Consider the following 25,888-nt stretch of genomic DNA (forward strand, 5'->3'; position numbering starts at 1 on the left):
TTTGTGCTTAAATGTGAAAACATGCTTTTTAGTCCTTAAAATAGCCAATTTTAATCCACTTTAATTCCATTCGATGCCTTGATATATTTTTTGAGTGATTTCAGGTTTAGAAGGTAAGTATTGGATGGAAGAAGTGAGGAGAAAAGCATGCAAAGTGGGAGAACTCATGAAGAAATGAAGGAACCGTAAAGCTGTCAAGCTTGACCTCTTCGCACTCAAACGACCATAACTTGAGCTACAGAGGTCCAAATGAGGCGGTTTCAGTTGCGTTGGAAAGCTAACATCCGGAGCTTCGAAATGATATAAAATTCGCCATATGTTACTTTGCGCTCAGGGGCGCGCACGCGCCATGTACGCGTGCGCGCCGATTCTGCCCGTGGGTCCACTTTAGTGAAATCGCCCCCAGCGATTTCTTGCTCATTTTGGGCCTAATCCAACTCATTTCTGATGCTATTGAACCTAAGGATTGAAGGGGGAATGAACCAAGTAGTCATAGGGTAGTTTTCATTATGTTTTAGTGTAGAATTCTAGAGAGAGAGGCTCTCTCCTCTCTCTAGATTTAGGGTAGAAATTAGGGTAGAGTTATGTTAATCACTCTCAAATTTCTCTTTTAATTCTTGTTTTGATTTCAATTCTCTTTATGTTTTATTGTTCTATTGTCTTTGATCTTGTATTTTCTCTTGTTAATTTCCTATTTTACTCTCTTTTATGTTTATGAACAATTGATGGATCTTAATTTTCTTTAATGCAATTTTATGTTTGATGTTCTTTTAATTGATGATTTGAATTGTTGATTTACTTTTCTTGCAATTGGTAGTTGATAGATTTTACTATTTCTTGTCATTTATTATGCTTTCCTTTTATGCCTTCCAAGTGTTTGATAAAATGCTTGGTTGGTCTTTAGAGTAGATTTTGAGCATTCTTGGCTTGGAAAGAGTAATTAGGCAATCTTGAGTCATGAAAACCCAACTCATGTTGGTGATCTAGAGTTGTTAGCTAATATTGTTTCCATTGACGCTAATCTTTTGTTAATTTAATTAGTGAGTTGATTAGGAGTTTTGGAATATTGTTTCCATTGACGCTAATCTTTTGCTAATTTAATTAGTGAGTTGATTAGGACTTTTGGATTGAGATTAGCTAGTCTTATTAGACTTTCTCTCATGGAAGATAATATGATACCTTCTTCCAATATTGGAGATGACGTAATAAGATAAATTCTTGTTATTATTGTGGTATGATTGATTAATCTTCTTTGACTTTCTCCCTATTTGTTGGAGTTGACTAAATAAGATGAATTAATCATTGCATGACTAGGATAGAAAGCCTATATTCTCAATCTTTGCCATGAATGTCTCTCTTTATTAATTTCTTTCTTTAATTGCTTTCTTTACTTTTCTTGTCATTTATTTTATTGCCCTCTCATCAACCAAACCCCCTTGTATTTTCATAGCCAATAATTGATCACTTCATTGCAACTCTTCGTGAGACGACCCGGAGTTTAAATACTTCGGTTAATTTTCATTGGGGTTTGTACTTGTGACAACTCAAATTTTTTATGTGGGAATTGTTTGTTGGTTTAGAACTATGCTTACAACGAAGTTCTTATTTCTAGAAGAGAAATTCTAAACCATCGAGCAAAACTCGTTCATCAGAGGGATAATGCACAAGGGAGCAATCAAAACCAAAGATGGAACAACTCTTCTTCTCATTACAACAACAACCAATCTTCATCTCAATACCATCACAACAACAACAACCACCAAGCCAACCAAAATCACCACAACCAAAACTAAAACAACTACACCAAATACCAAGCACCACACCATAGACAACAATCCAACCAATCCTCTTCATCTTCCACCAATCAAGTTGATGAGCTTAGAGCCACTGTGGATAAACGGGACGAGGGCTATAAGGCTCAATTCGAGGCCATGAATGCTCAATTGGCCAATATCACCGATATTATCTCAAAGATGGCCATGTCCTCCAACAACACCAACCAACCCTCAAGCTCTTCTAGCCTTCCTTCCCAACCCCAACCGAACCCCAAGGGCGGTCTCAATGCCATCAGTCTACAGTCGGGGACTACATTGGAGGAGATACCTCCTACGGTCATGGAAGACATTCATGAAGAAGAGGTGGTTGTTGAAGCTCCACATGAAGAGGAGGAGGTAAACAAAAAGCAAGATGAAGAAGGTGTAAGCCTTAAGGAGCCCAAGAGGAAAGCTATAGTGGATGAGTCCATTCCTATCCCATTCCCTTCCTTGGTGAAGAAAGCAAGGAAAACTCCGGAATTCGATTTAAACATGCTTCAAGTGTTCAAAAAAGTTGAGGTAACCATACCACTTCTTGATGCTATCCAACAAATTCCGAAGTATGCAAAATTTTTGAAAGACTTGTGCACACACAAGGATAGGATAGGAGAGTTGGAGACATTATCCTTAGGTAGTTCAATTTCTTCCTTGATGAAACCTATTCCAAAGAAATGTGGTGACCCTGGACCTTGTTTGGTGTCTTGTTGTATTGGTGGGCGCACTTTTCATGACTGTATGTGTGATCTAGGAGCTTGCGTAAGCATCATGCCATTGTCCATTTTTGTGCGGTTGAATTTAGCTCCATTAAAGAAGTCGACGGCAAGGTTTGTATTAGTCGATAAAAGTGTGATCACTGTGATGGGAATAGCAGAAGATGTACTTGTGGCAATCAAGGACTTGGTTTTTCCGGTTGACTTTTACATCCTTGAAATGCCTCCAACAGGAAATAGAAGCTCATCCTTCGTTCTACTTGGTAGACCCTTTCTTAAGACCTCTAAATTCAAGTTAGATGCCTTCACCGGCACATATTCCTTTGAGGTTGGAGACAAGACTATCAAGTTCAATTTGGAAGAAGCCATGAAGCATCCTCCCGAAGAGCATTTCGTTCTCCGATGTGATGTAATTGATGAAGTGGTAGCGGAAGTGCGAGAAGGAGACCACAACAAGTTGTGCTACCATATTGTTGAAGAGACGGATGGCTGACGTCGGGATTTTTGCCAGTAAAGAAGTTCATAAAAACAGTCGCATTGTAGATATAGTCTCTAAACCAACAAAAATCCCTTCGTGCAAACGTTTTTGGGTGTCACAAGTAACAAACCCCTTTTAAAATTGTTAACCGAGTATTTAAACCTCGGGTCGTCTTCTCAAGGAACTGCAAGGAAGTATGTTCTTATTATTGGCTATAAGGGTTGTAATCGGGGTTTAGAAGGTGAGAAGCAAGTGATTTGAATGACAAGTAAAGTAAATGGCAATTAAAATAAATAAATACTGTAAAGAAACTTTTGGCAAGGTAAGAGAAATTGGAAGTCCAACTTAGTTATCTCTCTCAACAATAATGAAAGTTGAATCTAAATTCCACTTAGTTAACCTTTGCTAGAGCAAAGGAAAGTCAAGAGACTAATTAGTTTGACCTTCGAATCCTATTTATTTCCTAAGAAAAAGTTGCTTTACAGTATTTATTTATTTTAATTGCCATTTACTTTACTTGTCATTCAAATCACTTGCTTCTCACCTTCTAAACCCCGATTACAACCCTTATAGCCAATAATAAGAACATACTTCCTTGCAGTTCCTTGAGAAGACGACCCGAGGTTTAAATACTCGGTTAACAATTTTAAAAGGGGTTTGTTAATTGTGACACCCAAAAACGTTTGCACGAAGGGATTTTTGTTGGTTTAGAGACTATATCTACAACGCGACTGTTTTTATGAACTTCTTTACTGGCAAAAATCCCGACGTCAAAATGGCGCCGTTGCCGGGGAACTGCTAACGTGTGCCTTATTATTGGCTATTATAAATATTTTTCTTTTACTTGTTTATTTATTTCTGTTTTTCTTTTTATTTTTCATTTGCTACCATGAACTCTCACCCCTCTCGCTTTGAGTTTGGTTCTAACTTTGTTGAAGGAAATAGAAGTTACAGCAAGAATATGCCTCAAGGTCAGACCAATCAAGGATGGATGGAGCCAAGAGGATCTAATCAACCCTTTAGGCAGCAACACCCTCCGAGATATCCTGGACAAAGACCATTCTACCGTGCATACCCAGCTGAAGGATATGGTGGACAACCTTGTAACTACCAACAAGCCCCACCCCGTGCCTATAGACCATCCTTTCAACATAACCTCGAACCATCACACTCACAAGCTTCTCTTCACCATTCGCCACCATATGATCCTTCCTTGCCCCGATTCCAATCTAATCACTCCCAATCACCGCCACTTTCCTATGTATCATGTCCAAGTCCGGCAACCCGAGAAGCAGAGGTTCGCCTGAAGGAAACAGTAAATAAACTTCAAACAACCATTTGACAACTGGAGCAAGCGGTAATCCAATGGGTTTCTAGGCGCTCAAACATTCAAGGACCAACCACAGCCCCATGTGGACAATTTCATGAAGAGCATAGCATGAAGGAGATATTCGAAACTCCAGTGGACAAGACAGAACATGAAGTCGTACTAGAACAAGTAGAAGAAGCTGTCATCGTTCAAGAAGAAGAGTTGGTTGAAGATCTAGGAGATGCTGAACCTCCATGGGAATCCAGAACTGAGGAGAACTCCGTCAAGGATGTCACAGTTGATGCGAAGGAGGATAGTACACAACCCCCAAGGCAAGTCGTTTATGAAGAATCAGACGGAATAATTCAAGAAGCAATTTCCCTTGATAGTGATAGTCACAAGTCTAGCTCTCTTAGTAATGAACTTGCATCCGCAAGTGAATTCTCTGAGATCGAAGAATCTTCCCCAGATGAATACGAAGATGATGCAGAGGTAGATTTCTCTCAACCTCCAATCTACGACTCGAGTGATGAGGAAGACATAGAAGACTTTGACCAGGGTGATACTACATCGGAAGACTTTTGCAAGGAAGTGGAGAAATTCACAGAAGAACCCAAGAGAGAAGAACTTACAGAACCACCAGAAACACCTACCCCAAGGACATTGCCACCCAATACAAGCTTCAAGTGGGTACAATCTTTAACCTATAACTTTACTTATTCACTTGAATATGGTTTGCTTGAAACAGATGGCCAGCTTAGAGCTCTTTGCGGCTTTAAGAGTAAGAGGAAAATGGCTCGTACTCAGAGCTGGTGCACAAGGTTCAATAAGGTTCCACGCTTCACCTCGAAGTACATGGATTGGTATCATGCTCAATTGCATGGATCACGAAGAACGTTTGGTCACCATGGTGAGATTCTACTTTTTAAACCGCCCGGATGGAAACATATAGATCAAGACGGGGGTGGATTTAATAGTAAAGCTTGGGATCCTGGAATCTATTCTGACATTCGTCATCCCGGGAGCCTGAAAATTTGTCTGAAGCTTCTCAGAAGCTTTACATGCCTACTATGGGACCCCGGAGGCTATTGGCATTCCAAGCACTGGTGGAGATTTTTGGACAAATTTAAACACAAGCCACCATAACAGGAAGCCCTTCCAATGTCCAACTTAAGGACTTTAACTAAAAGTGCTAGGTGGGAGACAACCCACCATGGTATGATCGTTCCTTTTGCAATTTTAATTTTATTTCGTTTTGTTTGTTTTTTTTTTAATTTTATTTTTATTTTATTAAACCTGGAATCATGCATAGCATTCACATTAAGCATTGCATCCTGCATTCAGTTACAAAAAAAAAGGGGATGCACGACGCGACCGCATGCCCCATGCGATCGCGTCGTATGGCGAAAACACTATCCACGCGACCGCGTCATCCACGCGGCCGCGTGACCTGGAGATCGGTGTAAACATCCAACGTTCAGAAAGTTAGGCTGGAATCGTACGGCCCTTGTGCATTTTGCACAAATTGGCCCACGCGATCGCATGCCCCATGCGATCGTGTCACTTACACAATACCAATCCCACGCGACCGCGTGAGCGACGCGATCGCGTCGCATGGATTGCACATCACCCCAGAAGGAGACAGAGAGTTGCGCTGAAACAGTGCTGGAGTCGTGCGTTTAGCACAAATTCCAGCGACGCGATCGCGCAACCCACGCGATCGCGTCATCCCCTTTTCCACCCCTCTCATGCGATCGCGCGACCCACGCGATCGCGTCACTCCCATTTTCACCCCACCACGCGACCGCGTCCCCCATGCGATCGCGTGGATTTGAAAATATAACCCCCCAGCCACGCGAACCCTATCAATCGCGCAAACCCCCAACCCTCTTCTCCCTCTCTTCCTCTTCTTCTCTCAACCACCACCCAGCCACTACCGCGCCACCACTCAGACGCCGCCGCCACCCAGACGCCGCCACAACCCAGACGCCGCCGCCACCTACCCCCCTTCCTCCCTCCCCTTCTTCTTTCTTCTTTCTTCCTCTCTTCCCCCCCTTCCCGCCACTGCCCTCCGCGGACCACCACCCACCACCGCCGGTCATCCCAGCCACGCCACCCCCGTCTCCCCTATCCAATCCCCTCCCCTATTTCACCCATTACCCTTCCCAAAGCCCCACCACCCAGCAACTACCGTGCCACCACCCAGACGCCGCACCGGACGTCACTACCAACCACCGTGCCAACCACCGGACGCCACCATCACCACCACCCAACCACCTTCCTGCCTACTCTCCTTATTCAGCCTTCCAGGTTCCGCACCACGCAATCCCTTTTATCCGTCCGTAGTTCTTCTTATTTTTTTTCCGTTTCTGTTCATAATTAGGATAGATAGTCTTGCATGTTGTAGTGGATTTTAGGTTGTTAGGTAGATTAGGCTGTGGTTAGTGGCTCTAGGTCTGTTTATTTGCACTGTTCTTGCTTCTATTTTATCATATTTGCAAATCTGCTATTGCTGTAATCTTGTTCATATGCTGTATTTCTTGTATATTGCTGCTCTTTACATTCATGTTTATATTATATATATGTACCTGCAGCTTAACTTTTTAATTCATATGAACTGCCTTGTTTGCTGTTTATTTTCCGGGACTATCCGATTTTAGCCGGAATGCTGCCCAAATTTTTTGTGAATTGTTTTCATTCATGTTTTGGTTTGGCAATCTAAACTTTGTTGTCCTCTGCCTTCACCAAACCGTTTCATGAATACTATGGCAGACTTTCTTATCCTCTTTGATTTCCTGGTTTATAAACTGCAATTGTGATATTCTGATTCCAGTTCTTGCTTTCTTTATATCTATTTGAATCAACATCACCCTGTTTTCCTTGTTCGGTTATGAGTTATTTCTAGTTATAATTGTGAATCCTTGTTACATGGACTATTTTCCTTATGCCGCTTACTTTAACCCGCATTTTACTGACTCACTAATTTTAATTTACTAACTTCTTTTTCATAATCTAACCATACTAACCTTTCAAAATCTCTTTTCTGATTTTTCACTTTCCTCTGACTTTCTAACCATGGCATAATGACAATTTTTCTATTTTAACTTGAATTCTGATACATTTTGAATTGTAAATTCTTCCTTTCCAAATTTTAAACTACTACACAATCCTTAATGCACATTTACTTGACTCATTTACCTCATTCTAATTCTCCTTTGCCGCTTTGAGTTTTCTTTGTTTAATTGCCTATTTGCTTCCCTATTTTTATCCATATCCTGGTTTCCCATTTTTCAAGATGTTTGCCTCACAGAGGAAAGGAAAAGGCAAGGCTACTGGCAAGCGCAAGAGAGGAGATTCCTCCCAGTCCATCATTGACCTAATGCATGATTCCTCATGGCGGGAGAAGAACTTTACACAGCAGGAAAAAGCTGACCAGCTGCTCCCTGCAAATGATCCAATAAAATTTACAAACTGGTACTGTGAGCTGAAGTATCCGGCATTTGCAAACTTCAGGAATCTATACCTAGAGAGAACTCTGAGGATTCCAGAAGCACTCTAGCAGTACACCACTGACCAAATCAAGCAAAGAGGCTGGTTCTTTCTGGAGAGAGCACTAACAGAGGTCAATGCATCTTGGGTCAACGAATTCTACTACAACTACTACATCACCACCCTCGATGCAGTGAACCTGAGACGAAAGTAGATTCTGGTCACTGAGGAGGCCATAGAGGACATTCTCTGGCTCCCAGCCAAGTCCGACCAGCTTGATGGTTATCGAAAGGCTGAGGAGGACATGCGCCTGATGCAGTTTGATTGGGATGCTATGAAGGCACGGATAGCTCTCGACCCGACTGTTCCTTGGGAGATGGGTCAGGACACCACGATGCCTAGAGGGATCAAGAGGGCGTACTTAAATGATGAGGCTCGGTTATGGCACCAGATCTTGAGCAACTATGTGATGCCGAGTACTCATGAGATGGAGATCTCGGCTGCTATGATCACCCTCCTATGGTGTGTGATGGAGGGTAAGGACCTTTATCTGCCACGCTTTATCCGGCATTATATGGCCAGGGTCCACGTCCGAGGCACCCTCCCTTTTCCGTATCTGGTTACACAGCTAGGCCGTCGAGCTGACGTGCCATGGGAGGATGCTGATGAGAGACCACCAGTGGCGGACTGCAGGAAGATCATTCCTTACAGTAGGAACTTCCTAGCTTTGGGCTCCAGACCACCACCCTTCCCTGCTACTGATGAGACAACCCCACCGTCTGCTGGACCCTCTTCATCCACGGCTGCACCTGCTGCCCCTGCTGCCACCACTGCACCTCCACCTGCCTCTGAGCCCGTATACTATCTCGTGCACCGCCTATTCTGACAGCTTGATCAGATGGAGCGCTGTAACCGGCGCCGGTATGAGAGATTGGAGCGTCGCAGCCAGCGACGCTATTCACATCTGATGCTGATGATCCGACAGGGTGGTGACATCCCCTCCGAGCCCGACACACCATCAGAGCCATCAGAGGAGGAGGAGGATGAGCCCCAGGAGGAGACCCATCCATAGGCAGGCACAGAGCAGGATGCACCACATCAGAAGGTTACGCATCAGATCGAGGTTGCAGATCCGGAGATCCCGATCCAGTCAGCACCGCCTCTACGGCAGCCAGACCCTCAGCCCACCACCACCACAGAGCCTCCAGCTACCATCCCTACCAGTGATGACACCCCTTCACACCCGGCTTGACTGAGCATCAGGGACGATGCTTCATTTTAAGTGTGGGGAGATCGCCATCTCTGGCGTTTTATTTTGGTGAACCACTACATCTCTTTTTCTTTTATTTTGGATATTTTCTGCATTTTTCTTTTTACTGCTATTTTCTGAGTACTTATACATTGCTACTTTTATGTATTTTTACTCTATTTTCGCATTTTGCATTTTTAGTTCATATTTTTAGTTATTTAGTTTAGTTTACAATTCTGACTTATTAGTGGATTAATTAGTATAGTTTACCCTTTTTAGCATAAGATAGCATAGTTAAATTGAAAAAGGAAGTAAGCTAGGAAATTGAACATAACAGATTTAAATCCATAAACCTTGTATATATAGCATTACATTATATAGTTAAGTTGACAACATTTCATCAAGGAGGAACATTAAAACTTTAAAGGCTACCCTAAATATTTTTTTTTGAGAATAATGAGAATTTTTAACTAAACTTGCATAACATATATGAATGATATATGATGCTTGAGTTAGAGAACACACAGCCTGTGAGTTTTGAGCTTAATTGTATGGTTGCATTCAAACCATAATTTCATTCCTGTGTGTTTTGCTTCTTTTTATTCTGATGTTCTTTACTTTGATTTAATCTATATGTCTAATTATAGAATATAGAATATAGATACATATCAAAAGAATGATTGAGGCCATCATTTGATTTTTAGCTCACTTATCCCAAATTAACCTACCTTTCACATCACCCTTGTTAGCCCCCTTGAGCCTTTAAAATCCCTTTTATTCTATTTAGCCACACTACTAGCCTTAAGCAGAAAAACAAAATAAAATCCCAAGTTGAATCCTTGGTTAGCTTAAGATAGAAAATTATGAATAGATTAAAATATGGGGAACCTATTGGGAACATGGATGATAGAAAAAAAAGGTAGAAAAGTTGAAAGAAATAAAATAAAATTTGGGAAGCATGCTCATGAGAAATCAAAGTGATTCAATTACCATGTGCATTAAAAAAAAAAGAAGTTATTTTTCAGCATTTAATAAAAGGGGATACAAAAGAATTCCCCAATGCAAAATAAAAGCAATGCACATGGGATAAAAATAAAATTCAAACATGAGCATGTAACAACAAGTGGGATAATATGGGAAAATTGGTAAAGAAAGTTTTGTTCTACTAAATATGTATGTTAGGTGAGATCTTAGTCTAATTAAGGATTCACTTATTAGCTCACTTAGCCTTATACATATATCCTTACCTTTACCTTGGCCCCATTACAACCTTAGTTAAAGACCTCGTGACTTTTGGTATGACTGTACTCTATAATTGTTGATTGATTAGATGAAGAACAAAGTTATAGAAAGTAAGAATAAAAGGAAAAGTAGAGTGAATAAACCCAATAAACACTGAGTGACTAGAGGGTAAACACAAAATCCAGTGAGGGTTCAATAACTCATCAACATATATCTGTGCTTAATTTACTAATTGTTTTGCAAGTTTGTACAACATTTTTATTTCCCATCTCATTTGCTAAAATGCTTTATTATTAATTTGACTACATGTAAGCTTTATATATGAGTAGATAAATTGGAATTGCATGACTCATTTAGGTAGATGCATTTAGAATAGGTTGCATTGCATAACATTCCACCACTTTAACCTTACCTTATTCTTTACCTTGGATTTAGCATGAGGACATGCTATTGTTTAAGTGTGGGGAGGTTGATAAACCCATATTTCATGAGTTATTTTGTGATTAGTTTGAGTGATTTATTCAATCCTTCACCCACTTATTCATATTAATTGCATGGTTTTACTTTCCCTTCCTTATTATGTGATGTATGTGAAAAACATGTTTCCTAAGCTTTAAAATTAATTATTTTAATTACCTTTACTTCCATTCGATGCCGTGATTAGTGTGTTCAGTAGTTTCAGATTTTCTAAGGCAGAGTGACTTAAAGGATGGAAAAAGAAACGTACAAAAATAGAAGGAAAGTGCGAAGCGGAGTTTTGAAGAAACTGGCATCCACGCGATCGCATGGACGACGCAATCGCGTGCCAGGCGCAAAGAAGCAGCGACGCGGCCGCATGACTTAAGCATAGCGCATTCCATGCGGACGCGTAACCGACGCGACCGCGCCACAAGAAAAACTCCAGATGACGCGATCGCATGACCCACGCGGACGCGTGACAGAGGCCACGTATCAGAATTTACAGAATACGCCCCCAGCGATTTCTGAAGCCCTTTTGGCCCAGATCCAGGTGCAGAACACACAGACTAGAGGCTATAAAGTGGGGGAATGCATCCATTCAAGAAGGAGCTCGCATTTTTATTACTTTCCATGATTTAGATTTAGTTTTGAGAGGGAGATTCTCTCCTCTCTCTCTTAGGATTAGGATTTAGGACTTCTCTTAGTTTTTAAGAGTGACTCTCGATCCAGGTTTAATATTTACTTTAATTTGTGTTTCTATGCTACTTTTACTTTAATGCTTTTATTCGTATCTACAGATGTTGCCCAATTGGCTTATGAATAATTCCATGTTACAGATTATTATTTGAATTAATGATTATTTGAGGTATTTCAGTTTATTATTGTTCTCTTTAATTTAAGTTATTATTGCTTCCCATATAAGGACATTTTTATTCCAACAATTTTACTTTTTCCCTTTTTGGTCTTGGTTAAGAAATCAGTAACTCAACATTATTAAACTCAGCATAATTGATAATCGTTATCTTGCTAATTGAACTGAACTTCAATAATCCCAACTTTTTCTTAAGAAATAAATAGGATTCGAAGGTCAAACTAATTAATCCCTTGACTTTCCTTTACTTTAGTAAAGGTTAACTAAGTGGAATTAAGATTCAACTTTCACTATTGTTGAGAGGAATAACTAAGTTGGACTTCCAATTTCTCTTACCTTGCCAAAAGTTTGATTTACAGTATTTATTTATTTTAATTGCCATTTAAATTATTTGTCATATCTACTCTTCACTCTCAACCCCGATTTTACAACCTCCATAACCAATAATAAGAACATACTTCCCTGCAGTTCCTTGAGAAGACGACCCAAGGTTTAAATACTCGGTTATCAATTTTAAAAGGGGTTTGTTACTTGTGACAACCAAAACATTTACACGAAGGGATTTTTGTTGGTTTAGAGACTATATCTACAACGCGACTGTTTTTATGAACTTCTACTGTGCGCACGCGTGCGGGAGGTGTATTTCTTACTCTTGGGCCAAAAACCCGATACTCATGCCCACTTTGTGCCCATTTCATGCTAGGCACCCACGCGTCAACGTACGTGCCGCGCGCGCGCCCTTGCAAATTTGGCCATCGACGCGCAAGCGCACTGTGTGCGCGCGTGCCGATGGTGCTACCCAAACTCCCTGGTACAAAAATCAGAGAGTTATGCCACACTTGTGCCTAACCTGTGCCCACACCGACACGTCCGTGCCGGTCGCCAATCCACTCAGGCACGCGTCCGCGCACTGTGCGCGTCCGCGCGCCTGTACTGAATGTTAACTCTGGTACATATTACCCGAGACTTGGGCCAACTTTGTGCCAATCCTGTGCCAGGGGCACAGTGATAAACCCCGATTTTGTGGTTTATCTTGTGTTTATTTTGAGGGATTTTATCAATATTTCTCACACTTATTCGCAAGAAATGCATAGTTTTGTGTTCACTTCCCAATATTGCTCTATGATGTAAAACATGCTTATTTTGCCTTAAAATTTCCATATTTTAATCCTCTTCTATTGCCATTCGATGCCGTGATATATTTGTTGAGTAATTTCAGGAATTATAGGGTAGGAATGACTTAGAAGAGAGGGAGAAAGCATGTACAAAAGGGAGGAACATGAAGAATTGAGATCTTGGGAAAGCAGCATCGGCGCGCTCGCGCACTCCATGTGCACGCGTGGATGGGATTGGCTGGAAGTGGCGCGCAAGGATGGACGCATCTGCGCGAATCAGGAGATTCTTATCGACGCGCACGCGCACTTGGCGCGCACGCGTAGAACGCAAGAACAATCGGCGCGCATGCGTGGAAGGCTGCACGTGACCTCATTAAAGGAAATCGTGCTTGGTGATTTCTAAGGCTCATGAGGCCCAATTTCAAGCTGTTTCTGCATGGAAAAAGACCCAAGGATGCAAGGGGAAAGGGAGAGATCACTCATTTTACACTAGGACATAATTTTTAGCTAGTTTTTGGTTCTTTAGTTATTCTAGAGGGAGAAACCCTTGTTCCTCTCTAGATCTAGTTTTAATTTGATCTTCCCTTGTTGATTTGTGACTTGGATCTTGTTAATTACTAGTTTTAATTGTTCAATTTGAATTTCTTGTTACAATTTTGCTTATATCTTGTGATAGTTTATGAATTCTTGTCAATTATCATTTTATACCCATTTCATGAATGTTGTGAATCTTGACTTGTTGATGTTACATTGATGATTTCTATGTTTAGTATAGTAGTTTGGATGATTGTATGTTGATAATTGTTAGTGGGTATTTGTAAAATTCAATTTAATTGCTATTTTGAACATGTCTTTTGTTAGTGCTTACCAAGTGTTTGATGAATTGTTTACTTTGATTATGGAGTAGTCTTTTTCACTCTTGGCCTAGGTCAAGGGAATTGGGTAAACTTGAGTCATTGGGTCTAATGGATTTGATGGTTTGGGAGCCCTAGGTGGTCAATTTGATACTCATTGACGCCAACCCACTACTAATCTAATTAGTAGGTAGGTTGGGACTTATGGGTTGGTGTGATCAGGGCCATTTGACGTACTTCAAGTCTAGGGGTAGATATCACATACTTAAGACTTTGAGAGTAGACTTAATGAGCTTGGTTCCTTATAATTGTCAAGGTATAGTTGTTAGAAAAGGATGGTGATCCCAATTCCCAAGCTTAGCCAAGAGTTACCTTTATTATTCATACTTGAAATCAACTTTCTCAACCAATTGCTTTAGTTGTAGTTTCTTGTTTGGGTTACAATAGAATTAAGTAGAATGTTGTTTATTCATTGAAAGTGCTTATGTTTTGCTTAGTTGATTGAATTAATTGTTGCATTTTAAGATTACTTGTTTGTTAAGATTCCCATTTATTTTCATGCATATAACTCACAACCCCGGATTTCTAACCAATGTCGAAGCACATGATTGCCCATTCCTTGTGAGATGACCCGAGGTTTGAATACTTCGGTTATTTCTATTGGGGTTGAACTTGTGACAACCAAATCCCTCTTCTAAATTTGTCCCCCGAGGATTGTTGTTGGTAGAGCTATACTTACAATGCGGTTTTCTTGAAGAGAATCTTTACCAATACACCCTTGGCGCTGGCTTGTCAAATTTTTGGCACCGTTGCCGGGGAATGGTTGCAACGTATGCCTTGATATTGGTTATGTGAATATGTGAATATTGTAGATAGTTTACTCTTTACTTGCTTAGCCATAGTTTAGATTTCCTTTACATTTATGCTATGACTTTCAAGTTTGATGACTCGGTCTCAACCGAATTCCAGCTTGGCCAATTTTGATCCCGAGATCGAAAGGACTTTATTACACACTCGGCAAGCTAGGCGGTGGTTGGACTATACACCTAGTACTTCGGCCTCTTTTGAGGAAAACACCGAATAACTAGACGTTTCCGAGAGTGACTTGGAGTCTGTTACTTCCTATTCTTCTGTTGGCACTATTAATACATCTTGCTTGTTCTACGACTCGAAGGCATGGAGCCGATGAGGTAGCTATCATGGTTTTTGCCTTCCCATTCTCTCTTGAATCGCAAGCAAAAACATGGTTCTATTCGCTACCGGATGAGATTGTGACTAATTGGGATTTCTTGAGAAGAGAGTTTCTTGATAAATTCTTTCCATCGGAGAAGACCGACTACATCCGGAAAGAGATTTCGAGCATAATGCAAAGAGACCAAGAGAGTTTGTACGAGTATTGGTCTCGGTTCAAGAGGTTATTGGAGTCATGTCCACACCACGGGATGACCACTAACTTGCTCATTAGCTACTTTACCGGAGGTCTTTATACGGAGGATAGAAGATTACTCACTGCTTCTAGTGATGGCTCCCTTTCGAAAAACAAGACGGAGGGAGAAGCTTAGGATTTGATAAAGAATGTTGCCGAATCTACACAACACACAAGAGTGAGGAGTAATCCCCTAAAGGGTGTGGTAGAACCATCCCCCTCCGAATCAAGCTTAACCAAGGCACTTGGGGATATGACCACCATCTTTACACAAATTCAAAGGGATCAAAAGGAATACTACTCCATCAAAGCCGTCCAAGCCCCACCTCCAGTTGCTCAACTTGAAGGCCCTCCTAGAATTTGTGGTTTGTGCTCTAGCACCACACATTACACCGACCAATGCCATCAAATTCAAGAGGAACATGCTCTTGTGGTAGCCAATGTGAATTACAACAACCGTCCACCCTACCCTTCTCAAGGTCAAAACAATTACCATCAAGGTGGTAGTCAACATCAAGGGTGGAGAGATAATGCACAAAGAAGCAATCAAAACAAAAGATGGAACAACTCTCCTTCTCATCACAACAATAACCAATCTTCATCCCAATATCACCACAACAACACCAACTACCAAGCCAACCAAAGCCACTCCAACCAAAACCAAAACAACTACACCAAGTACCAAGCACCACACCATAGACAACAAAATCAAAACCCAACTCCTCCATCTTCCAACAATCAAGTTGAAGAGCTTAGAGCCGCTATGGAAAAACGAGATTCGAGTAACAAGGCTCAATTTGATGCCTTGAGTACTCAATTGGCTAACCTCACCAACTTGCTTTCAAAGATGAACATGTCAAACCAACCACCAAACCCCAATAACAACATCAACCAACCCTCAAGTTCTTCTAACCTTCCATCCCAACCCCAACCAAACCCAAAGGGCGGTCTCAACGCCATCACTCTAAGGTCGGAGACTACATTAGAGGAGATACCTCCAAGGGGCATGGAGGATGTTCATGAGAAAGAGGTAGTTGTCGAAGCTCCACATGAAGAAGAGGTGGTAGACAAAAGGCATGAGGAAGAAGGAGTAAACCTCAAGGAACCCAAGAGGAAAGCTATAGTGGATGAGTCCGTTCCTATTCCATTCCCTTCCATGGTGAAGAAAGCAAAGAAGACACCGGAATTTGATTTGAACATGCTTCAAGTGTTCAAAAAGGTTGAGGTAACTATACCGCTCCTCGATGGTATTCAACAAATTCCAAAGTATGCAAAATTTTTGAAAGACTTGTGTACACACAAAGATAGGATAGGAGAATTGGAGACATTATCCTTGGGTAGTTCAATCTCTTCCTTGATGGAACCTATTCCAAGAAAATATGGTGACCCGGGACCATGCTTAGTGTCTTGTTGTATTGGTGGATACACTTTTCATGATTGTATGTGTGACTTGGGAGCTTGTGTTAGTATCATGCAGCTTTCTATCTATGTGCGGTTGAATTTAGCTCCATTGAAGAAGTCGGCGGCGAGGTTTGCCTTAGCCGATAAAAGTGTGATCACAGTGATGGGAATAGCGGAAGATGTACTTGTGGCAATTAAGGATTTGGTCTTTCCGGTCGACTTCTACATCCTTGAAATGCCTCCAACAGAAAATAGAAGCTCATCCTCCATTCTACTTGGTAGACCCTTCCTTAAAACCTCCAAATTCAAGTTAGATGCCTTCACCGGTGTATATTCCTTTGGGGTTGGAGATAAGACTATCAAGTTCAATTTAGAAGAAGCCATGAAACATCCCCCCGAAGAACATTCTATGCTCCGATGTGATGTAATTGATGAAGTGGTAGCGGAAGTGCAAGAGGAAGACCATGACAAGTCATGCTACCCCACTGGTGAGGAGAAGGATGACCAAGAGGATGAACAAGAAGAAATTGTCAAGAATGAGTCCCATGAGCTTGATGAAAAAGAACCTCACCTTGAGGTAAAAAGTGAACTGAAGCCCCTTCCATCTCATTTGAAATATGCTTTCTTAGAGGACAACCAAGGGTTTTCGGCCATTATTGCTAGTGAGCTCTCAAGTGAAGAAGAAAGAAAGCTCCTAGACGTTCTAAGAAAGTATAAGAAAGCAATAGGATGGAGCCTAGCAGATATTGTGGGAATTGACCCCCGCAAGTGCATGCATAGGATATTTCTCCAAGATGGAGCCAAGCCGGTTAGGCAACCGCAAAGGAGGCTCAACCCAACCATCCTTGATGTAGTAAAGAAAGAGGTCACTCGATTACTGGATGCGGATATCATATACCCAATTTCCGACAGTGAGTGGGTGAGCCCGGTTCAGGTTGTTCCCAAGAAGTCAGGCATCACAACGGTTAAGAAGGACGACGGTGAAATGGTTACTAAAAAGGTACAAAATGCGTGGTGAGTATGTATTGACTACAGAAGATTGAACGCCACCACACGGAAGGACCATTACCCCCTACCCTTCATTGATCAGATGCTAGACCGCTTGGCAGGTAAATCTCACTATTGTTTTCTTGATGGATTTACTGGCTATTTTTAGATACATATTGCTCCTGAAGATCAGGAGAAGACCACGTTTACCTGTCCGTTTGGCACCTTTGCCTATAAAAGAATACCATTTGGACTATGTAACGCACCCGCTACCTTTCAGCGGTGCCTGACGAGTGTCTTCTCCGATCTAATGGAGAATTGTCTGGAAGTTTTTATGGACGACTTCAGCGTTTATGGTATCTCATTCGATTGTTGTTTAGAGAGCTTGGCCAAGGTCTTAGCTAGATGTATTGACACCAACCTTGTCTTAAATTTTGAAAAATGTCACTTTATGGTACGACAAGGCATAGTGTTAGGACATGTAGTCTCTAGTGAAGGCATTTCTGTGGACCCGGCCAAGGTCGATGTTATTACTACTTTGCCTCACCCCTCATCCGTGAGGGAGGTCCGCTCGTTTTTGGGACATGCAGGATTTTACAGGCGCTTTATCAAGGACTTTAGCACGATCGCTTTGCCATTGTCGCGCCTACTCCAAAAAGATGTGGATTTTGAGTTTGACAATGAATGTGTAAAAGCTTTTGAAGAGCTAAGGAGAGTCCTTACCACGGCACCGATCGTGCGAGGCCCCAACTGGACGTTGCCATTTGAGATAATGTGCGATGCGTCAAACTATGTTGTGGGTGCCGCGCTTGCATAGCGCGATGGTAAACTCCCTCATGTCATTGCTTACTCTTCTAAGACACTAGATGCAGCACAATCCAACTATACCACTACCGAAAAAGAACTCTTAGCCATTGTTCATGCTTTAGATAAATTCAGATCTTATTTGCTAGGTTCAAAGATAGTGGTATACATGGATCATGCAGCTTTAAAGTACTTGTTGACAAAGAATGAGTCAAAGCCTAGACTCATACGTTGGATCTTGCTTTTGCAAGAATTTGACATTGAGATTAGGGACCGGAGTGGATCTCAAAACCTGGTTGCGGATCATTTAAGCCGCATTGAGAATTTAAAAACTGATACATTTCCGATCAATGACTCATTCCCATTGGATAGTTTGCATGCTGTGTCAGATAGCTTTCCTTGGTTTGCCCCGATGGCGAACTACTTGGTTGCAAGAATCTTCCCTCCCAACTTTTCGAAAAACCAAAGGGACAAGTTGAGGAGTGATTCCAAATACTATATTTGGGATGACCCTCACCTGTGGAAGAGAGGCGTGGACCAAGTAATTCGAAGATGTGTCCCGGAACCCGAATTCCAACCGATCCTTGAAGCTTGTCATTCGTCCGAATGTGGTGGCCACTTTGGCCCACAAAGGACCGTTAAAAAAGTGTTGGATTGTGGATTCTGGTGGCCAACCTTATTCAAGGATGTTAACCGGTTATGTGTGTCTTGCCATCAGTGTCAGAAGTCAGGAAACGCATCCCAAAGGGATGAAATGCCTCAGCAACCTATGTTGTTCTGTGAGATATTTGATGTATGGGGCATTGACTTTATGGGACCGTTTCCCAACTCTAGTGGGTATCTGTATATTCTGTTAGCAGTTGACTACGTGTCAAAGTGGGTAGAGGTTGTGCCTACCCGCCTTGACGACGCCAATACCATTGTTTCTTTCATAAGGAATCATATTGTATGCCGTTATGGGTCGCCACGAGCAATCGTGAGTGACCAAGGATCCCACTTTTGTAACAGGAAGGTAGAAGTATTGCTCAAGCACTATGGAGTGACGCATAAGGTTGCTACTGCTTACCATCCACAAACAAATGGGCAAGCGGAAGTGTCCAACCAGGAAATCAAGAGAATCTTGGAAAAAGTGGTCAATCCACAAAGAAAGGATTGGAGCCTCCAGTTAGGAGATGCGTTATGGGCATATAGAACGTCATACGAGACTCCGATAGGGATGAGCCCTTTCCGGATCGTCTATGGTAAGGCATGCCACCTTCCGGTGGAGATTGAGCATCGAGCCTATTGGGCGGTAAAGCAATGCAACATGGATCTAGCCAAGGCGGGTGAAGCTAGGAAGCTACAATTAGAGGAGCTTGAATGCTTGAGGAATGAGTCATATGAGAATGCCCGAATCTACAAGGAAAAGACTAAAGCATTCCATGACCATCACATTCGAAAGAAGGACTTTCAAGGAGATGAATTCCTCCTCTACACACTACAAGAAAACAGCTCTATTGCCACGCTTTTAAAGCGTGGCAAAAATTTGAAAAAAGCGTGGCGATAGCTTTTTGCCACGCTTTTTGAGCTACCGCCACGCTTTTTCTTTTGCCACGTTTTTTACAAATGGCCACCCTTTGAAGCGTGGCCGTATGTGAGAGATATGGCCACGCTTTTGAAGCGTGGCGATAGAGAGAGATATGGCCACGCTTTCAAAGCGTGGCGATAGAGAGAGATATGGCCACGGTTTGAAAGCGTGGCGATAAAGAGATATGGCCACGCTTTTAAAGCATGGCCATATCCAGAGGTACAGCCACGCTTTAAAAGCGTGGCAATAGCCTTATAAAATTAAAAAAAAAATCCTTTTACTGATTTTTACCTTCATCGATACAAAATATAAATTTTTCAGTTCTTTTTTATTACCAAATTTATAAATATAGTATGCAATTTTTATTACAAGACAAATCAAATAATTAGTGACATACATAATTTTTTCTATAATTGTTTTATACATTAAAAAACTAATACTCAAATACAAAATAAATCTCAAGTTCAAATTCCAAAACTAAAAACTGAAAAAAAATACAGAAACAATACAACTTAAATCCTAAGTCCTTTGTTGTTCCTCCTTCCTCTAACCCTCTTAAACTTCCTTCCTTTAGATCATATACATAATTGTTTTGGAAATATTTGTGAACTTTTTTACCTGCAAAAGATGGCAAAAATAGATACAAAATTGATAAATTATTTTGAAGCTTCACTTTCCATTCTAGACAACACTAGCTTTATTTTCTTTTAGCCTATTACTCAAAGTCACAAACCAAAACATGTGTTATCTTGTAAAAAAACTTTAAAAGAAGATTAAAGAATAAAATTCTTGAAATTGTAAATTCACGCTTCTCCTGTGTTCCCACGCATCTCCACAATACAGTTTGGATCTTTTTGTCAAAGCTCTGCCCAAAAGCTTAGAAAGAGAATAAAGGGACAAACTTGGATGATATACATGCAAGCACAAATATCCAAAATCAATTATTGTAAAAGGCATTTCCACTTAAAAGGGTCATAGGAAAGAAGAAGAGAATTAAGGAAGGAATACCAGTGCTATAGGGGCTCTCAACTTTAACTTGGGCACTCAGACAAACTCCCATGCTAGAAACAGGTTCCTCAATTACTGAATCCTTGTTTGTTTTGTGAAGATTACAATAAAAAAGCTGAGAACTCAACTTAAGGTCCAGCACAACTGCATAAACAAACAAACAAACAACCATGAAAGGTGGACTGAATACAGAATAAGAAACAAGAAAAGATCTGAGGCCACGAACCTGATGGGGAAATGCATTAGGACCCAGTTCTATTTTCCTTTTGACTTCAACCTTTATGGACCCCATCCCTTCAATTTTAATTAATACCTACAAGCTATAATGCCACTGCAATTTACAAGCAATAAGTACACTAACTACATTAAATTATTCAAAAACACAAACTACACTAAATTCTGCCAAAAATAAAACAGTAAAAACGAATTGAGAATTTGTTTGTCAGGACTCTATTATAAATATTTTTAATATTTTTTAGTATAAATAAATTATTTTTTAACAAATAAATTTTATTGGTAATTATTCACTAAATCAATGTGAACACATTCTCTATTCTTGCCAAAACAAGGTGATGAAAGTTAGATATCATGTCACATAAAGGTAACCATTTAACTCTGTCAGCTTTAAAGTTTAAATAGCACTTTACTAAGTGATTAGTTGATTACTATTCAACCAATGTGTAGGCAACTAGGCATTAGGATTTACATTTCTGACCCATGAAACTCACCATGCTTTTGTAATTAGTCCAGATATATCAACTGTGCAAGATCACATGGCTTGTAATTAATATTTAATAATACACAAAAATTGATTATTACAAGAGTATTCTATGAAGTTTAAAGATATTGATGCCATTCAGCTATTATAGCTAAAAATCAACCTATCTCACCAACTCAATTATTCTTATGAAAGTCTATATATCCACCAAACAAATATTGGATAAAGGTACCAGCATCAGAATAAGAATTGGGTACAGAAAAAAAATCCAAATATGTTCAACTATAGTAATAAATCCATTCATATGCTTCCTTTTTTTCCCTACCAATTTATACAGTAACATGACCATGTTGCTCCTACCAGGGATAATCGCAGGTTGAAGAAAAAACGATAAAAAATAACCCCATGAAGCTAGGTACTCTTAGAAGAGAGTATGGTGAGTATAGTGCTGCTTCTGCATGCATCACAAGAAATGAATATATACATGTAGAGATGATAAAATTGAGAACAAAGTTTAGATCCATGCATAAGATAAATTAAAGGACTGATATCAAAATTAATGATGTATGTCAAGAGGAGCAAGCAAGCAATCAGTTAAACTTGCATTGGTCACAGAATTAGAGAGAGTGGTTCAGTGAGTGATTCTAACGAAATTCCACTTCTATGGAGACAATTCAACCTGGCAAATAGATCTTCTTTCTTTTCATTGATTTTATCGTTATATATATATATATATATATATATATACACACACATTTGATTTTATTTTCATTTAGTATTTTTCTTGTGGAATATTAGTGGTTTAGTATGCTATAAGGTATAAATTCAGAACCTAATTTTATCTGGCTTGGAAGACATAATAAACGCCAATTGGCAATTATCGGTAATTTCATCAATACGAGTTCATTATTTTTGTCAAAATGAATTGTGTACCTCACCACACACAAACACAAGGAAAAGTTTAAAAATCTCTAAAAGAGTAAACACTTTAGGGAACGGGAAATATCATGCATAATTGCATAGAGAGTAGCCCCTGTGTAATTATTGATTTCGCCGGTCTAATTGCCAAGAGAGGCCCCACTCACTTCATCTTCACATATTCTAGAAAAGCTTATATTAAACAGTGGCAAAAGGCCATTTCTAATCATGTTATTCTTGACTAATGATTTAGGAGTTTTATACCTAAACAATAACTCTCAATTCGATTGCCGAGACATATTTCTAAAACTCTATGCTAACTTACTCAAAATTTATATACACCAAATATGTTTTCATTTTCAAAACAAAAACATCTCTATTTGAAATCAGATTTACATGTACTGGTTTGTGAACCTAAGACATACTAAGCACTACAAAATTATGTACATTAATAACATGTGTAGTTATAGACTCATACATTTAAAGCCAAAATATAAAGAAAATTTATAAAAAGAAGCAATAAGACAAGGGAGGAATGTAAACTAACCTACAATCAGTCATCATCACAACTTTATTTTTCTCTGTTTTCTTCAGCTAATCCAAGATCATAATTAAGTAATGGAGCAAGAATGGCCTCCACAGCTGATCTCTGCTTGGTAATTTCGCGAAGAATGGCTAAATGAGCATCCTTACAAGCTTTTGCATCTGGAAAACCAAGGATCCATCTCCCATCCACAAAATGATCAGGCATGCTAAGATGATTTCCTTTAGCTTTAGTTGCATACAACTTGGGGTTGAACTCTCTTACTCGAAGATGCAACCATGAGGGGTGATCCTTATCTATTGTTGGCTGTGAAACAGATAAAGAGGCAAATAACTGAAAAAACAAATAAATCAAAACATGATGACTCGATCAAGATATTGACTTACACATAACCCTGCCAATGGAGCAATTGTTATCACTACCCCATGCCGGCTTCGAAATGGGTGTTTCTCTGTGAGAAGCAATTTTCTGGTATTCTTATGTACCATTGGTACTACATATACATCTCTAATTTTGGCATTTGAAAATGCAATTGTACAAGGTATTCCAGATTCTGCAGTAGTCAGCATTAGAGAATGAAAAAGAGACATGACGCCAGAGGCACAAACAAGTTGAAACAGAACGATGCCTACCCAAAGAAACATTAGACCCAAAGCTAGCAGAAGAAACATTTGAAGAACAGATTATTCCAGAATCATTGCTAGAAATGGCAATCAATGGATTCTCTGCCAACTCACGTTTGAATATAAATGTCTTCAGCTGAAAGTGGAGAATAAAAGCCTAGAAAAATAATTGGTATCAGAATTATGATTCAAGAGTTTTCAAAGAACAACCAATAAAAAACATCACAAATTTACATATTTAACAGCGTCAACCAAAATACTAATTAAAAGAGATTTAATAAAACAGGAAAGCTCATAAACTGCCATGAAGACAAGAAAAGAAACATTTGCAGTAAAGTATACTCTCAAAAAAACAAGACAAAACTCAAGAGCAAGGTTTGGAAAATAAAACATTGGAAAGAGACACCCATCTCTGAGCATTAAAGTAATTTAAGAAAAATCATCCATAAAAGACAATTTAAAAGAATAAATTAGAACACCTTCACTGCATCAACTGTCTTTTGCCATGCAAAATAGGAAGATGTTTGACCTGTGAAAAAAAATAATTCATTTACACATTATGAAATCAGTGCTCAGGACAATTCAATATAATGAGGGGAACATAAAGAAGTAATATACCATTGGTGGATTGTTGGGGAAGAACAAGTTCCAACATAAATATTGGATCTTTATATTGGGAAGATTGCTCCAAAACTGCATACAATATATATGAAGGATGTGCATTAGATTTATTTTTAGTTATTAAACAACAACAAAAGCCTAGTCCGGATAAATAGGGTTAGTTACCTAGATTAAGTGATGCTATTGCACTCTACTAAAAATGAAATTTTCAATGGTTCAATGTGAATTTTACCTTTCTTTTGTCCTTTTTTAATTAGGAAATATGCATGCACTCTTTTTCAATTTTGTTAAACATATACTAGAATTATTGAACTAATCCAAAAGACAAATTACCCAACAAAGATGGATCAGGATCAACCTCAGTAAGAAGAGTAACAAATACCTTTTGTACAGCTTGACCATTCATTTCTTACAATATCCGGAATATGATCAAACCAAACTCCATCAAGTTCTTTCAGAAAATGTACATGTGAGTGATCATATGCAGTCTGCTCATGGAAACTAGAAACTATAAAACTTTAGAAAGTTTAAATGTATACAGCAATTCCTTTCAATTTTTCTTGCTTTAAATTTTTCTCTCCTCAACTGTGTGTATATATCTTCTTGCTTTAAATTTTTCTCTCCTCAACTGTTTTTTTCCTTTCAATTAGGCAGAATTAAGATAAGAACAACCTAAACATAAGATAAGATCTAATGATCCGTACGGATATATGGGATAGCTAGATGATTTTACATTGTTTCAGCAGTGCTGAACACACTTTAATTATTACTTTAATATTGCAGGTTATTCGAGCTTATCTACAACTTACTACAATTACAGAAATGATCATTTTTTTATGCACTCATGAATCATGATTATATTGCTGAAAAAGGAGTATTCTCGTGTGGTTGATTAATATGGAGTAGGAGGAAGAAGGTGATTCTTAACCAAAGACCAAGACTCTTGCAAGTTTTCTTTAACCCATAGAAGCTGAAAAGTTTAGAATACTTTGGAAAATGAGTTCATAAAAGAGAGAATGATTCTTAAAACTATAGATGATGTAACAATAAATCATGTGAACTAACTGCATTGAGCAAAATGTAACCAGTTCAGTAGCTGGGAATGTAAACTTACCCATATCTGATCCATTCCAGGACAAGTTTTCAAATTCAAGGTCATTATCTTCCTCATTGCCAGTGGGTGCTTCAATCACACTAAGAGCAAGTTGCATCCCGCTTCTTTCAACTTTTGAATGAAATCATCAAACCTGTCTTCCAATTGCATAAGGCTATTAGCAAGTTGATTGCAGACACTAACTTCGCCATCCCAATTCTCGCATAGGCAGAACATTTGCCACACACTTCGCAATACTGAGATGCTCATTGCTCCAACCTGAAACATGACTGTAAGTTCACCAAACGAGGATTGACTTCCAATTAATTCTCAGGGTATGTTTGGTTCGGGTTGAAATTTTTATGGATGAGCTCTGCATATAATTATACACAGCAAACTGTTCCATGAAAATTTCTACACTATCAATAAGAATTTAGAGCTGATGAATTAAGTCACTATCACTTTCATTCAATTTTCTCTTCCCCATTCTAGAAAATTCAAAAAACCATAAATATAAATATCAGATTATCAATAAATAATTTCTTTTCCCAAATCACCAGAATACAAAATCAAAACCAAATCCAAATT

The 25,888-nt window shown here is 39.6% G+C and overlaps 1 protein-coding gene across 1 annotated transcript; it reads right to left on the reverse strand.

The window, feature by feature from the left end:
• Window positions 1-22,990: 22,990 nt before the first annotated feature.
• On the reverse strand, window positions 22,991-25,378 carry LOC107630514 (protein TRANSPARENT TESTA 9-like). Its single transcript, XM_016333671.3, has 7 exons — window positions 25,322-25,378; window positions 24,590-24,695; window positions 24,205-24,279; window positions 24,066-24,115; window positions 23,596-23,743; window positions 23,350-23,516; window positions 22,991-23,269 (listed from the first exon to the last, which is right to left on the reverse strand). Exons 1-7 carry the CDS (start codon window positions 25,376-25,378, stop codon window positions 22,991-22,993), a joined length of 882 nt encoding a protein of 293 aa, XP_016189157.2.
• Window positions 25,379-25,888: the final 510 nt, after the last annotated feature.

This window comes from Arachis ipaensis, chromosome B3, assembly GCF_059453495.1.
Source record: "Arachis ipaensis isolate K30076 ecotype BB chromosome B3, ASM5945349v1, whole genome shotgun sequence".
Classification (NCBI taxonomy): Eukaryota; Viridiplantae; Streptophyta; class Magnoliopsida; order Fabales; family Fabaceae; genus Arachis; species Arachis ipaensis.